The sequence below is a fragment of the Gobius niger genome (genome assembly GCF_951799975.1).
Source record: "Gobius niger genome assembly, chromosome: 15".
In the NCBI taxonomy this organism is placed as follows: Eukaryota; Metazoa; Chordata; class Actinopteri; order Gobiiformes; family Gobiidae; genus Gobius; species Gobius niger.
This window is the reverse complement of record NC_136866.1, coordinates 14,234,230-14,249,116: the sequence shown is the minus strand read 5'-3', so window position 1 is coordinate 14,249,116 and position 14,887 is coordinate 14,234,230. Positions and strand designations below refer to the sequence as shown.

Genomic DNA, 14,887 nt, shown 5'->3' with positions numbered 1-14,887 from the left:
GTTATCTCGCTTCACTTTACTTTGTCTGTTGACATCAGTCTGCCCAGGGACTGCAGGTGGAAATTAGCACAAGTGCTACAACCTGGTACATCGCATCTCTCCCTTTTGAGGTTAATGGGTATTTTACACTGTCCCTGTTCAAATAAATAGATAAACTAAAGTAAAAAACGTTCATAGCACCTCCTAAATAACTGCAGTCTAGTTTGTGATTTGCTGATTGCCACCATTCAAACCGATCCACACGTTTTTGGTGTTTGTCTTTTTTACTGTCAATAAAACAAATACATATCTCAAGGCAAGCATAGAAAACAGAATCACACAATACAACATACTTTAACTTAAATATGCAGAGGTACATTTTCATAATATCTTGTATCTAAAAGCCTGTTCCTTTCATGTCGACTCTCTTGCTCTTCTTTATAAATGAGCAGATGACCCACGCCACCACAAACCCGACCAGCAGACTCCCCAATGCTGCCACCACTGGGACCCACACGGGCAGGGCGGTGGAGCAGAGGGGCTGGCCCCCTGTGACCGGAGGGGTGGGAGGAGAAATGGTCGTGTCGGAGGTGCTCCCCGAGGTTGCCTGAGACTCAGTGGGAGGTGTGGTCGGGGGGACAGTGACTGGAGGAGCCGGGACACTGTTGGTTTTGGTGAAGATGAAGGGACTGGTCTGTGAAGAGAGTGAGGGGCAAACATTGGGCAAAAACAATCATTATGGAGCTGAAACAATTTAAACGGTGCCCAGCCCTACTCTTTATTCATCATCCCCAGTAACTGTCCAACCATTGTGTGCTCATACCTGCGTGGGACAGTGGATCTTGGAGCGGTTGTAAGTGTAGTCATTGAACGTCGTCTTCCTTCCGACTGGCTCCAGCTGTTTAGCATAGGCACATTGAGATCTCGCTTCTGTAGTTTTATTTTTGAAAGGATTGTTGATTTCAATCTCACCATATTATTCCACAGAGCTATGGCCATCTCTGCCTGCGCCCGCTCACTGAGGTGGAAGCAGTCCAGGGAATAAAAGCTGGTGTCGACCTCTCCCTCCTGGGGGTAGATTTCACTTTAGACAAATAATTATACTTTGTGTTGGTTTTATGGGTAGAAATGCAACTTACTCCAATTTGTGGGATAAAGTAATTCTGTATAAAAGGCTGAAGAACCACAGCAAAGTCGTCTTTCCCGTCATATCGATCCCCAGATATGAGCGACTGCAGTTCTGCCTACAAAACAAAAGAATTTAACTTAATTAACTTCTTTCAGACTAAGAAAGTAAACAAAAGTACAACAACTATCAGACGTATGAGCTAGAGAAAAAGCTTTTACCTGATATTCCAGGTTTATCCGTTTGATCTCTTCTATTTCGGGAGAGTTTGGCGATGGGTTTACAACACAAGGGCAATTTGTCCTGGAGAGAGGGGGGAGAAAATTGAATTAGCAAAATGTAAAAGAAAAAAACACACAATCGGTAAAGGAAGTTTCCACCTTTGCAGCAGTCCACAGCCAAGCGTGTTCCTCTGAACCGTTTTCAAAGGATCTATTTGTGACACTTGTACAACGTTGACCAACACACGAGGGACCTAAAGATATACAAAATACTGATAAAGCTAGACATAAGAGAACATTTTCCATTTTAGGATGGTATTGCTCAATAACTTCCAACGCAACAGATTCCAGTAAAAGTACAATATTGTCTGACTTACACTTTGGTAGAGCTTGTCCAAACCTTGCATCAAGTTGTGGCTGTATTTTTTGGCCGTGAGGTTATACTGTGAAGACCGAAGCCAAAATACAAGGTGAAAAGGACGGGGGGCGCAGGTCGTGAGCATACGGTTTATCACTGGGACTTACTTGGTCTAGACAGTAGTTACAAAGGTCCGTTTCGCCCACAAATACCGTCACAAGCTTCCAATCTTTTTCAAAGTCCACCTCCTGTGGTTCACGACACAAAATACCAGTGTGTTTTTTTTGTTCTCGATGTACATTAGGAGCCATGAATATCAAAATGGCAGACTTACCTTGTTGTTCATGAGGGCGTTCACCAGGGCCTCAACCTGCGCATTCATTTGTCTATAAGGAAAGAGTGAATACATTTATCTGGATGCATCTTTCGGAAGTGGCTTGTTTTAATTGGTATCGTTACATACATGGACCTAGCTCCAGGCTCGGCCATGTTGAAACCTTTCCTCACATCCAGCCGACCGACTGAGGAACCTACTAGTTTGGGGTTGAACTTCTTTAAAATGTCTAAAAAGTGAAATGTAAATAGATTATGTGGATCTGCAGATCTGAAACAGTGATAGTTATAACGTAAACTTGCACAACAGTGAAGGAAAACTCACTGGGCAGTGTGGTCACAGTGTCTAAACTTGCATCTCCTCCAATGCTATAAAGAAACAAACAAAAAATAATGTGTAAAGCAATACATTTCATATTAGAAAAAGGTTTTCAAAAGATAGTCATCTGTACTGGGTGGTTTAACAGGACGTTTCGTCTCTTGTATAAACGACTCTCTCTCTGAGACATTTCTACCTCCTCCAGAAAGAGGCCAAACGTCCTCCCAGCACAGATGACTCTGTCAAATTGGATACTTTATTTTTTTTATCATTATTATTATTTTGCGTTACCTCCATGCCACCCCTCTGTACTTTTTACTCAGGTCAAACAAGTTACTGGCTTTAGCAGCGACTCCGACCTGAGAAAAAGAACAAGAGTGCAATGTGGGTGAAGTGTCTTGCTTAAGGAAACAACATCAACAACACACTGTACAATGCAGACAACTGCAAAAAACTTTCTCCACTTTACCAGGCCATAGCTCTGAGATGATATACATCTTAAGAGCCTGCTTCCAAGTTAAACTGCTCCACACTTAAAGGCCCCATACAAGATTTGTTTACAAACTATGAAGGAGAAAGCAAGTAAATTAAATTGTGGTTGTGTTCAAACTCATTCTTTCCTAACTTGCAAATTCTTCACATGGATGTGTTTTAAGGCACAATTCACAGGGTCACTTTTACAAATTCATATATATATTAAAAAAACACAAAAGAGCGACAAAAAAGTGACAAAAACGCAGCATGAGAAGCAACAGAGAAGCAACAAAAAACGTACCAGAAAAATACCCCCCCCCCAGGTAACCCCAGTGACACACGTCTTGACACGCCTCTGTTGCTTCAATCTTCTCCACTCGATAATAAATCACCTCCCAGCGACTTACTGTGACAGAGTCTCCGAGCGCGGCCACCACCTTGATGTCTGCGGGTCTGAGAGTGTGTACTGCGGAGTACATAAAACACAGATAGTACAGCATTGATGCATTCAGCCACTGTACGGTAGACGAGATAAAACCTGTCTCACCTGATGTGGGCACAGAGTCGGAGGGAGCAAGGTCCACACACGAGAAATTACTGCCCCAGTTCTGAGGAGGAGGAAGAGAAAGCCTGTTGAGATCATCACTTTATAGACTTATGCTCCGTCCACACCAAACTCGTTTTGGCGCCTCCAAAGCGTCAGGTTTACATTTAAAATACATGGAGGACGCGCCTCCGGGGGGCGTCAAGATGTCCCGCAGCGCGTCACGCGCCTCCTCCGCGGCGCGTTTTGAGGTTTTTCGCGCTTGGTGAGCGTTTGACGCGCCTCCAGGGCGTCGAGCGCGGCCGACGCTCGAGTTGGGAAATGTTGAACTTTTTGGCGAAATTCGCGAGCGTCGACCAATCAGGAGCTTTCTCCCCATAGTGACGTACGTTGTAGCTAAGCCACCGGGGCAGATTCTACGCCAGCCCCACAGATGTCAACAAGTCACAAGTTACGGACGTAGCTTCTTTGTGAACCGGAGCTACAGCCGCTCTGGGACTTTTATTTTTTAGAAAGACACATCAGTGCTTCTTTATCTAAACACCAGGATTAAAAGCGGCGGAAGTACCGTTGAAAGCGACTCTCGTGCGAGCGCAGCTCCTGGACCAAATGGTGAAACTCGCCAAACTGAGAAAGCCTTCGGACGATCTCATGAATCCAGACACGGCGCCGACGAGCCCGTAGACGACGTTGTCCGGCTTTATGGAGCAATAAAAGCCAAGCCACTATCTCTATGTCATCCATGTTGATAACTGACAACGGCTCCCAACGCGCTCCACGACGACGCTCTTGACGCGCGTCGAGAGCGTCTTGACGCTTGGTTACGAGCGTCTGACTTGAATGAGCACAGGCGTCCAACAACGGGCGTGACGCGTGTTTTTGACGCCCAAATCGAGTTTGGTGTGGACGGAGCATTATGCTCCATAAGTTAAGTGAAGGACGATAACATGTTCAGACTCGATAAATGCACAACATGCTGCGTGAGCTTAAACACAGAAGAATGAATGCTCTCACAGCGCTGAGTGAGCTGAGCTCCATCTGTGCGTGAAACCAGACCACACAAAAAGAAGCTCAAAAGACTTGATGCCAAGTCTTTCTTCTGCAAGAGCAGTAGAACTACCGCCTCCAGCCTCATCACTCGCCGCTCAATCCACTTCTTTAAAAGGTTTTACTGAAGACCAACAAAAAGTTCACTTCTTGAAGGTCATCAACGACACACAGAGAGATCTCAACGATCTGTATGAAATGAAGACCAAAAGCAACTTTTGCTCTGCTTTGTAAAGCAGCCTACACAGAGATAAAGTGTCAAAGGAAACAAGTCTTCATACATCGATGTTGTAACTGTTCAAATGTTCTTCACATGTAGTATAAATGCAGAGAGACTGGGAGAGATTATTGATGACCTACTTATCTTTGTATCATTCAAGTTTCTGTTTTCTGTGAAAGTTACACATTGTTAGGTTTAGGCCTAGCAATGAAAATTGTGAAAAAGTGTGCCAGCCTTCACTGGAGTCTCATTGGCTCAATTTTTGGTACAGTTATTCAAATGTCAAAAGGAACGACGCAAAATCTGAAAACTTTTACTTATACAATTATATAGTGAACCACCCCAATGGCCACAATATCCTGTATCCCTCAGGCAATATGTAAAAAAGGACAATTGAAGGAGAAAAGGCAGAATACTCAGTGGATACCCACTGTGGCAAAGTGAATGTTGGTGAGATAGCAAGTTAGTGAACTATACTTACACTTACAGAGGTACCTTTCCCAAAATGACTTGAATGTAAATGTGTCAATAGTCAGCCTCATGATAATCGATGCTGTATTTTGATATTATAATATTACAGTAAGATCAAAATGTTTTATTCTTATAAATTGAAATTAATATTTTATTTGGATCACAGCTGCTCCCAAAGCTACTTCCCATGACGTGCAGTTTCCTGGGTATTGCAAATGAAAATACAAGATAATGCAGGGATGTTGGCTTTGCCTATTATTGGCACGTTCTACGTTACTTTGACAGACACATACAATCATTCCCTCACACAGTTCTATTCTTCTTATATTGGGCATTATTAAGTTTTCTGAATAATTGTACTCAATTAATACTTCATAAGTGTATCTTAAAGTGAATTTATAGAAGTGAATTTATTTATTGTGACTAATAATGATAATATAAAAATATTTATTTCTCTAAACCCTGAGTATTTTACAAAGTGCTTCACAGTTTAGTTAAAAAGACCCAATACAGAACAGGCAGATAAAACAGATTGAACAATAAAAACAGAAAAACAGTTCAAGTCTGTAAGTTTAAATGTTTTACAAATGTAATAGCTTGTGTATCATTGACCACGTGGGCCTGTAAATTCATGTAACGTAAATAAACTTAAATAGTAACATATTTTCTAAAGCCCCTCCCTTTGCTGATCAGCAACTAATCAGAATCCCTTGTGCCGTCACTTTGACCAATGAGACGAGGCCTCACAGGTCCAATCAGGAGAAGAAGGAGGCGGTACTTGACTGTTTACCTTTGAAGTTTCTCTCTCCTCATTTTGCAATCTTACAGACCGTCACTTTAAGAGCAAACCCCCAAACATGCAGCTGAACCAACAAACAAATAAAAAGGTCAAAACAGCAGCGTCAGCACAAGTGATTTTCCTGAGGCCAGGGGGCAGAGTTGAGTTCAGGGGCGACCAGTGGAGCTCCCTCTCCAGTGTGGAGGGCTCTGGAGGGGACAGAGCCGCGAGGGGGTCAGAGAATTACAGCGGCGCTAGATCATTTCATCATCAACGTGTGGAGTAAACAGGTTTATAAAACGGTGTGAGATGTGAGTTATCCGGACCGTACACAATCAGAACAAAGAACAGACTTCCACCACAATAATTTGCCAACTCCAAGTTAGAAGATGATCATTTTTAAACGTGAGGGAGGAATCATCTCTTTTCACTTACGGTAACAGGGCCAGGTGTGGGAGGGGGGCCAGCGTACATGTAATCACTGTTATTGTACGTCCTGATGAACGGCGACGCCTGGAGAGAAATCAGTGTTTCATTTGATTTATTAAGTCAGTGATTTCAAACCGAAACACAATGATTCACAGCTAGTCTTGCCTTTGTTGGACATTTGAGCTCGATATCGGCCATGAAGTCCTGTTTGAGAGTTTTATTGCCCAGCGGCTCCAGCTGGAAAAAAAACATAGTTGGAAGATCCTAGTTGAGCACACACACATACTGTATATACAAACAAACAAAAGGAGTACCATGTTGTTCCAGAGAGAGCGGGCCATCTGCGTTTGAGCCCTTTGACTCAAGTGGAAACAGTCAGGGCTGAAGAAGGAACGATCAGGACGACCATCCTGGAGGGAAAAAATATATATAAATATGTAGGAGGTCGGGACAGTTTGGAGAGAAATGTTTTTGGATGATTTACCGGCAGCTTGGGAACAACAATCTCCCTAAAGAAAGGCTGCACCACCACCGTGAAGTCAGAGCGAGTGTCGTAGCGGCCAGACTCCACCAGCTCGTGCAGGGCGGTCTAAAACAACAAAGGTTTCAAGGCAATGTCGTGAGAATATACAAAATACAAAGGTTATACATTCTTTACGCATTTGTACCTGGTAGTCTCTATTGAGAGTCTCCAGTTTGTGCACAGCTTCAGAGCTGTCCTTTGGCAGGATCACACAGGGACAGAGGATACTGCAGAGAATTGAGAATTGCTCAGACCAGCCCGTGTGCACATAAAATACATAATAAAGCTCCTGATCAACCAGGCGCTGGGACAGCAAAAAGACTAAACTCACTTTACGAGCCACGTTGGACATCCCACTGATGCGTCTGCATGCATTTCTCTGAGTGGAGAGATTTGAAGAGGCTCCACCAGGTTCACCAGGGCACGAGGAACCTACAACACGAATGTAACCAGTGACCAAGTGTTTCTCCACATCACATCACAGCACATTACCTCTTTGTGCAGGTAATCCAGTGTTTGTCTGACGTTCTTGATGTAATTGTCCTCTGAGTAGAACAGCTGTCAAATCAACAACACTGGTGTGACTCATTGGATACGATATTGGTCTAATTGATCCGAAATGGTTTTGTACTTACAGAGTTTTTGCAGAAGTCACACAAGTCATTTCCACCGATGAAAACAGTGATCACCTTCCAGTCCTCTGTGAAGTTGATTTTCTAAACAGAAATTCATCTTGAGATATTTTGCCTTCGTTTTTTAATTGTAGAGCATAATGGATTAAGAATTGGGTCTTACCGAATCATTCTTCATCCTTTTCACCAAAGCCTGAGCCTGCGGCATCATATCACTGAACACAGACAGTTCAGTCACATACATGTAATAATGTGAATCCAAGTGAATAAGCAGAGTCCACAGACTGTCTGTTAGCCCCATATTTACAGAGAGAAATGGCATGCACATTTTTGAATGCACCTGTGTTGTTGTAAATATGCAAGGCTGTATAATGAATAATAAATGAACAGGACATTATAGATTAGCGGCAGGTGTAAAAGTGAGACTGACTCGCTCTTGGCCCCCGCCACAGCCTGGTTCAGATAGGCCTCAAGAGTGTCCTGTCTGCCCGTGCCCCGAGAGTAACCCGTCAGACCAGGGTTAAAGTTCTTCAAGATGTCTGCCAACAAAAGAAAAAAAAGAAACAAACAGATGAACTCAAAAACATATCGTAGAGATTTAGCATAAATTGAACCAGGAGGACTATATTTCAAGTTGCATCAGCCACGTCTGCCTCCTCTTCACCACCACAAACAACACTGGCTGATTTAAGCGCTAAGAAGACAGTAATAAAAATAATAATAATGCATAGGTTTTATATAGCGCTTTTCTCGGTCTCCCATCCAAGTATCGACCAAGCCCTTCTCTACTTAGCCTTCAAGATCTGATGGGATTGGGCAGAGCAAAGGCGATATGGCAGTATGAACCTTTGCTAATCTAAATCTTATCTATAATCCTGTGATATCTTACTTGGCAATGTGGTGACACTGGTCAGGTTTGCGTCTCCTCCAATGCTGATAAAAACAAAATCATAAAGTTATTCTTCAAGATTCCATTACAAGCTTTTACAACATCCTTATTACCGTAAATAGTCGATCTCACCTCCAGGACAGACCTCTGTACTGGTTCAGGACGTCCAGAATGTTGTTTGGTTTTGATCCAACTCCATTACCGGCCTGCGAGTGAAATAAAGTTAGGTAATGTTTAACCATATTCCACGGGTTCGCCAAACTACTGTTTAAATTAACCTCTGAACCGAGCCCGTTTTCTCCAAATCTGAAAGCTTCTTAAAAAAAAGTGTCTAAATTAATCATTAAGAGGTTAAAGCCACTCAGAGGAACATTCCAGGTCACACACAAGTCGAGCAACTGTTAAGCTGACATAACAACAAACAAAAACTCACAGTTAGAGAATCTCCCAAGGCGGCAACGACTTTGACATCTCCCGGCCTCAGCTCGTGCACTGAAGAAAGCATCCACAAACTAAATGTTAACAGATTCTCTCGTACACTTTTAAATCATAGAACGAACCATCAAAAAGCACCTCACCTGTCTTCGGCACTGACGGCGAGGGGCTCAGGTCGTCGCAGGGCATCTCCGTCCCTGTGAACTGATCAGAAACCTGCATTAATCCCATTACCACGACGACCACAAAGGATTCTCCGGCTGCCATTTCGACTGACATTTCTCACTGTCTCGAGGAGCGTCGACGGATCATCCCTCTCCTTTAAGTAGGAGTTCGTCGGCGTCCTCAAAAAGGGCCGGAGCTTGAGCACAGAGAGAGTATGAGACGCGAAACCCACGGGGAGCACATACAGCAGTGAGTAATAGCAGTAGCTTAAAGCCATTTGATAGTACAGGCTGTCCCAGGTGCGAAAGGCTGCGTCCAGTCTCTCACCTCAGAGGGACAGGGCAGGCCTGTGATGTCTTGTTTGCGCTGGTCGACTGTAGGCTGTAGCTGTGGCACAAGCAGAACATTGTCTTGGCGCGTGCGATCACAGAGGGACAATGGTGTGTATGTTCTGAGGGATTGTACACATTGTCCGACGAACGTAACTCACAAGATTTGTCCACATTTGAATCAGCAGCTTATCGGGGTAGAGCGAGTCAGAAAGAGGCCCTCCGCTCTGATAAAGGGAGAACAATTATTTACAACATCGCGGGAGAGATAATATGAGTTTAGTTCAAACAAGAAGAAACAGAGCGACTTGCTGCTCGGGAGATTGCCTGTGTTTTGTGTTGACTTTGAAAATGTATCTAGTTTCTCTGGTTTAATATGTGTTTCGGGTCTTCATTGTTTGGAGACATTTTCCATGTTTTTGTGCCACTTCAATTTCAGATTTAGAAGAGCATGAAGATGGTGCAAAGAGTAGTACTTTCCACTGTCATTATTGGGGCTGGGTACAAAATGTTTCGACAGCTTGGTTTACTTGGTTTATCGATACCTATACGAAACTCATGCCCTGAAGAAGACCGTGCCAGGTCGAAACGCGTTGGCGTCCCCTGATCAATAAAGGACTTTTAACTTTATCAGAGTGCCTCGGATATTGCGTTTTTTTCGTTCCTACCTGTACAAAAATGTTGGATGATTGCAACATTTACAGAGAGTCTAAAGGCTTTATGGACAGGCCAACACACTGATCCTGATCTGCAGGTTTGGAATGTGCTCACAACCTGTTAAGATCGACTTTTTAAGGCTAAACCAATAGGCGAGGAACGCTTCTCTTTGGTCCTCATGACGAGGAGTTGACACTGCTCTAATACCGCCCCCTGGTGACCAGGGGCAACTCCAAAAGACACTTGGTAAACAGGATTCTTATGTGGCTTTGGGCCTCGTTGAAACTGCTTTAAAGCCTGGCTCCAAAGAGTTTTTCTTTTTCTACAAGTTACTATGACCCATGTGACAACGCTGGGGTAGGTGTCATATTTTTAACTACGCTGGTTTTTGTGTATTAGAAATAAAAAGTGGAAGCCTAAATCTATGACTGACATGCTCTGTGGAGGCTCATAGCTGGTCCGCCCACCCTTTTTGCCCTTTAAAGAACAGGCTTCATAGGAGGAGATTGAGCAGCCATGTTAATTTCACAGACCACCTGGGATCGTTACTGTGAATGGGGCTGAATGAGACTCTATTATTTAGATCTATGGGCAAAGCTATGTACTGTATGTCGCCTTCCTGCGAGGCGTTACAAAAAGAGCAGTATGTAAAGGCTTACTGTAGGACGCTGCTGAGGGAGAAAAGTAAACCACGTAAAACAAAATGTGCACCAAACTTTCACTACAAAATAACCTACAAAATAAAGAGCCTGTTTTTTTGCAATATGCTATTTTTGTACCATCCATCATTCAGGTCACAAAAACAGGCTGTTTTGATTATTTTCAAGCATAGGGAAATATAAAAGTTTCAAATGTTTAATCTACTCACCGCTGCAGACAGACTCTCTCTAACCAGCGGTGAATCCTGGAAAACCGCAGTGAAATCCTCTCTGTCTTTGTTAAACCAATTCCTTTCCTGCAGCCGTTCCCTCAGGGATCTCTGTGCACGAAACACACACTCTTAATTATGACGCCTCATGTTTTGTAACATCAACGTACCGATACCGAACCTGTAAAGCAAACGTCTGCAGAGCTCGCAAAAGCTTGGCCTCTCCTTCACCGGCTGCTCCTGGACAGAAACACCTCCTGCGGAAAAGGTTACAAGTTTAAACAGTAAGAAATTATAGCATTTTCTTGATTTTATGCACTTGGGCTGACCTGTTCTGGTGACTGGTTCGTTCCCCGTCCCACAATGCAACACTGACAATAGTCTTCGTAAGCTAAACACAAGACACTGTTGGTGATGTGAAAACAGATCAAATATAGGATTAAGCAAATACCTGGGACTGAAGAGTTTGTAGCGCTTCATCCACCGCTTTCACCATTTCATCGACAGCAGCAGTGACCTATAGGGACAGAATAATGTGGATTATGCAGTCATGTGTCTAAAGCAAAGCCTAAACCTTGTTTCCAACACAAATGGCATGGGCAGATTTTAAAGTTACCTGCTGTTGTTCACAGGCACAGAGCTGATCCACCGGGACAAAGAGCAGCACTAGTTTCCAGGAATCCTGCCATAACACAAACCTTATTTATGAAAAGTAATATATAGTTATGTTGAGTAAATAAAGACATAACCATTTACCTGTTTGTGCTGGAGCTGGAGGGAAACTTCCTGTGCCTGCTCTGCCAGTGAACTGCAAACAGACGTGCGGTAATGATATAGTACACAGTCTCCTACTCATGGTTTAACTGCACTTTACCTGTCTGAGAACAGCAGAGCAGCAGTTGGATCGGAGAATGGGCCAAGCAGAGAGGGACTGAACAAACTCATCAGCTCTGAGACAGAAAAACATGACAAACGTGAGTGCATTCATGATTTTATGCAATTCTATACTCATCTATTATTCCACATACATTTCTATTTTAAACACATGTTGCTCTTTATTTCATAACATTTAGATGATTAGAAGCAATGTGCCCGTTAATAACGCCTTACATTTGTCTCGCTGTCGTGACTGTGGTCATTATTCATGCACTCCCTACTCTGTGGTGATTAGCTGTTATTGTAGCCACAGCTGCTCAAGAGGAGGCTGCACTTTAATCACCTTGCCTCAGCGACTCAGATGCATCAATTATTGATTCTATGTATTCAGATCTATCTATCTATCTATCTATCTATCTATCTATCTATCTATCTATCTATCTATCTATCTATCTATCTATCTATCTATCTATCTATCTATCTATCAATCTATCTATGTATGTATCTATCTATCTATCTATCTATCTATCTATCTATCTATGTATGTATCTATCTATCTATCTATCTATCTGTCCGTCCGTCCGTCCGTCCGTCCGTCCATCCGTCCATCATCCATCCATCCGTCCATCCGTCCATCCGTCCATCCGTCCATCCGTCCATCATCCATCCATCCGTCCATCCGTCCATCCGTCCATCCGTCCATCCGTCCATCCGTCCATCCATCCATCCATCCATCCATCCATCCATCCATCCATCCATCCATCCATCCATCCACCTAAACAGTGTCTGCTTAAACTAATACCACATTCACAGGACAGGGAGAAATAAGTGAGTACACCCTTAGATTCAATAGCTGGTTAACCCTCCTTTGGCAGCAAAAACCTCAACCTTCAACTTCAATAACTCACTTTTTTCATCCATCCATCCATCCATCCATCCATCCATCCATCCATCCATCCATCTAAAAAGACGATCACGGAAAACTCCTGTGGAACCAGACACTACATTGCAGTTTTGATAATAAATATAACGTGGGATCAACAGAACTCACTCTCACTGTGAATCACGCGTCATAGACAACTATCTTTGACATTCCACTAATACAGATGATGCAGGGTAACGACAAAGAAACTTGGCATAGTTTCATTTGCGTGTCAACTTTCATGTCGACGACAGATTCATTCTCATTGTCAGTTTTAGTAAGACTGAATAAACATGCACTAAAGGGGAATAAACATGCACTAATGGGGAAGAAACATGCACTGAAGGGAAAATGAACGAGGCCATAAATGTGTATGATTTACCTTGGAGTCTTGATAAGACACTGGAGAGTTCTGGGCTGTAGAGAATGTGGTAATAACAGTCAATTGCCTCATGTCGCCTGTTTATATTAATAATAGTTTAATGAATAGAAAATACCTTTGTGAGTCGTGACCAATGGAAGACAGCACAGCCACATCTGAGGGGCGCACACTGTGGACTGAATGAGGAGACAGGGGAAAATTAGCATGTTTTTTTTTTTGGTTAATTTTCTTATTGTCTGACTATCTACAGTTGAAGTGATCTAGGCGGAGTGATTTTCAAAATGAAAACCAGAACTAAAAAAATCAAAGCACTAAGACAATTCACCTGTTTCTGGGGGAGACGGGGAGGTAAACATCTGCTCACAGGGAAAGGCAGTCACTAGAAAAATCATGATAAATAACACCACATCAGAATATTCAAGAGGAAAAGCTTCAACTATGTGCAGATAACTAATAAACAACATAACAACCTGATCAAGAATATTCTTTAAGAGGTGCCTGAGCTTATGCAACTTGACCAGTGGTGAAAGTACCAAACTAACAGTAGTAAAAGTTGAGAATAATGCATTTTGTATATCAATTAAGTGACTTTTCAAATATTGTAAGTACTTTCTTCCACTACATTTGTAACTGATTTAACAGTAAAATTATTTAATCTCTATTTTTGCAATAATAACTACAGTGAAGTTGTTCTGAGCAGAAACATTACAATAATAAGAGTTACATAAATACAGTATAACAGACATTTAACTCTTGACTAATTCTCAAAAGCTGTGTCAAAACATCTACTTTTTCAAATATATTTAAAAATGTGACATCTGGTGCTATAACTTGTACTTAAGTAAATGTAAAATGTAAAATCCCAGCATATGGCTACAGTAAACAAACAGTCAAAAGTACAATCACGACCAATGCAACACGATAGACAAGCACAAATGTAAAACCTGCAGTCCACGACAGCCCCAGGATGGAGACCAAAGCCAGGCGGAGAACCATCCTTGTCCCGGCCATAGTAAGTCCTTTTGGGTCTATAACCTAAGCCTCGGCCCTATGGTCTTGTCATTATCTTCCTAAGTGATGCTCAGATATACTGTGTGCATTGAACCTGTCATAAAGGTGCTCAGGGGGAGGGATTGAGCCTTTGTTCAAAGGTGTCACAGTAAACCTGGCACCTGACTGATAGTGAAAGTCTATTATTGATAAATGACAGTTGATATGAGCAAGCTCTGTTTAGTGTCACTTAATTAATAAATAATCTCAACGGTGCAGAAACAAAGTGGTTAGCGCTCTGGCCTCACAGCATGAAGTACATCGATTTGACTCTTCAGCAGTTGTGAGCATATATATCCTCATCAACGACATTAAAGGTGCACTATGTAACTTTGTATGTGAAAAAAAAACCTTGATATTTGTGCATATTTGACCTTTTAGTGACTCAGTGTTGTTATAGGTGCAACATGGCACCTTTGCTTTCCCTCACAGTGGCTTTTAAGACGCTACAGGATCCATTGTTTTTCGGGGTTCGTACCAGAAACTCCAAAACAATTGATTCTGGAGCATCGTAGAGGCCACTGTGAGGGAGCGCAAAGGTGCCATGCTGCACCCATAACAACACTGAGTCACTAAAAGGTCAAATATGCACATATGTCAAGAGTTTTTTTTCCACATAAAAAGTGACATAGTGCATCTTTAACATCATTATTATCTATTAACTATTAACCATCTATTGCATGTTATGTATGCTGTCTGACGCGACCTTTTAAATGACAAGCGGAGACCTGTGATTGGCTGTTAACCACATCGGATCAGGCAGTGGGAGGAGTAAAAATAAAAGTGTGTAATACTAATATGAGCAGCTGGAAGAGAGAGAGTCAGAGAATACAAGAGAATGGATGTACAGTGTGACGATA

At 42.5% G+C, this 14,887-nt stretch overlaps 2 protein-coding genes across 2 annotated transcripts in view; both read right to left on the bottom strand.

Moving 5' to 3' along the window:
• rars2 (arginyl-tRNA synthetase 2, mitochondrial) overlaps positions 1-14,887 on the bottom strand; it is a 109,320-nt gene that overhangs the window by 75,506 nt on the left and 18,927 nt on the right. The window lies entirely within an intron of this gene.
• On the bottom strand, positions 274-13,973 carry LOC306975161 (phospholipase B1, membrane-associated-like; the record flags this gene model as incomplete). The annotated part of the gene is made up of 39 exons (XM_079572580.1): positions 274-673; positions 803-877; positions 952-1,047; positions 1,119-1,223; positions 1,327-1,408; positions 1,486-1,580; positions 1,704-1,769; positions 1,852-1,932; positions 2,019-2,070; positions 2,148-2,247; positions 2,343-2,386; positions 2,628-2,695; positions 3,218-3,276; positions 3,358-3,418; positions 6,306-6,383; positions 6,465-6,536; positions 6,614-6,709; positions 6,784-6,888; positions 6,968-7,049; positions 7,154-7,254; positions 7,315-7,380; positions 7,458-7,538; positions 7,618-7,669; positions 7,885-7,993; positions 8,344-8,387; positions 8,476-8,549; positions 8,777-8,835; positions 8,922-8,982; positions 9,056-9,139; positions 9,271-9,330; positions 9,434-9,499; positions 10,798-10,908; positions 10,979-11,054; positions 11,127-11,188; positions 11,249-11,314; positions 11,414-11,479; positions 11,554-11,605; positions 11,672-11,747; positions 13,922-13,973. The coding sequence occupies 39 exons, from the start codon at positions 13,971-13,973 to the stop codon at positions 377-379; spliced, it is 3,132 nt and encodes a 1,043-aa protein (XP_079428706.1). The 3' UTR covers positions 274-376.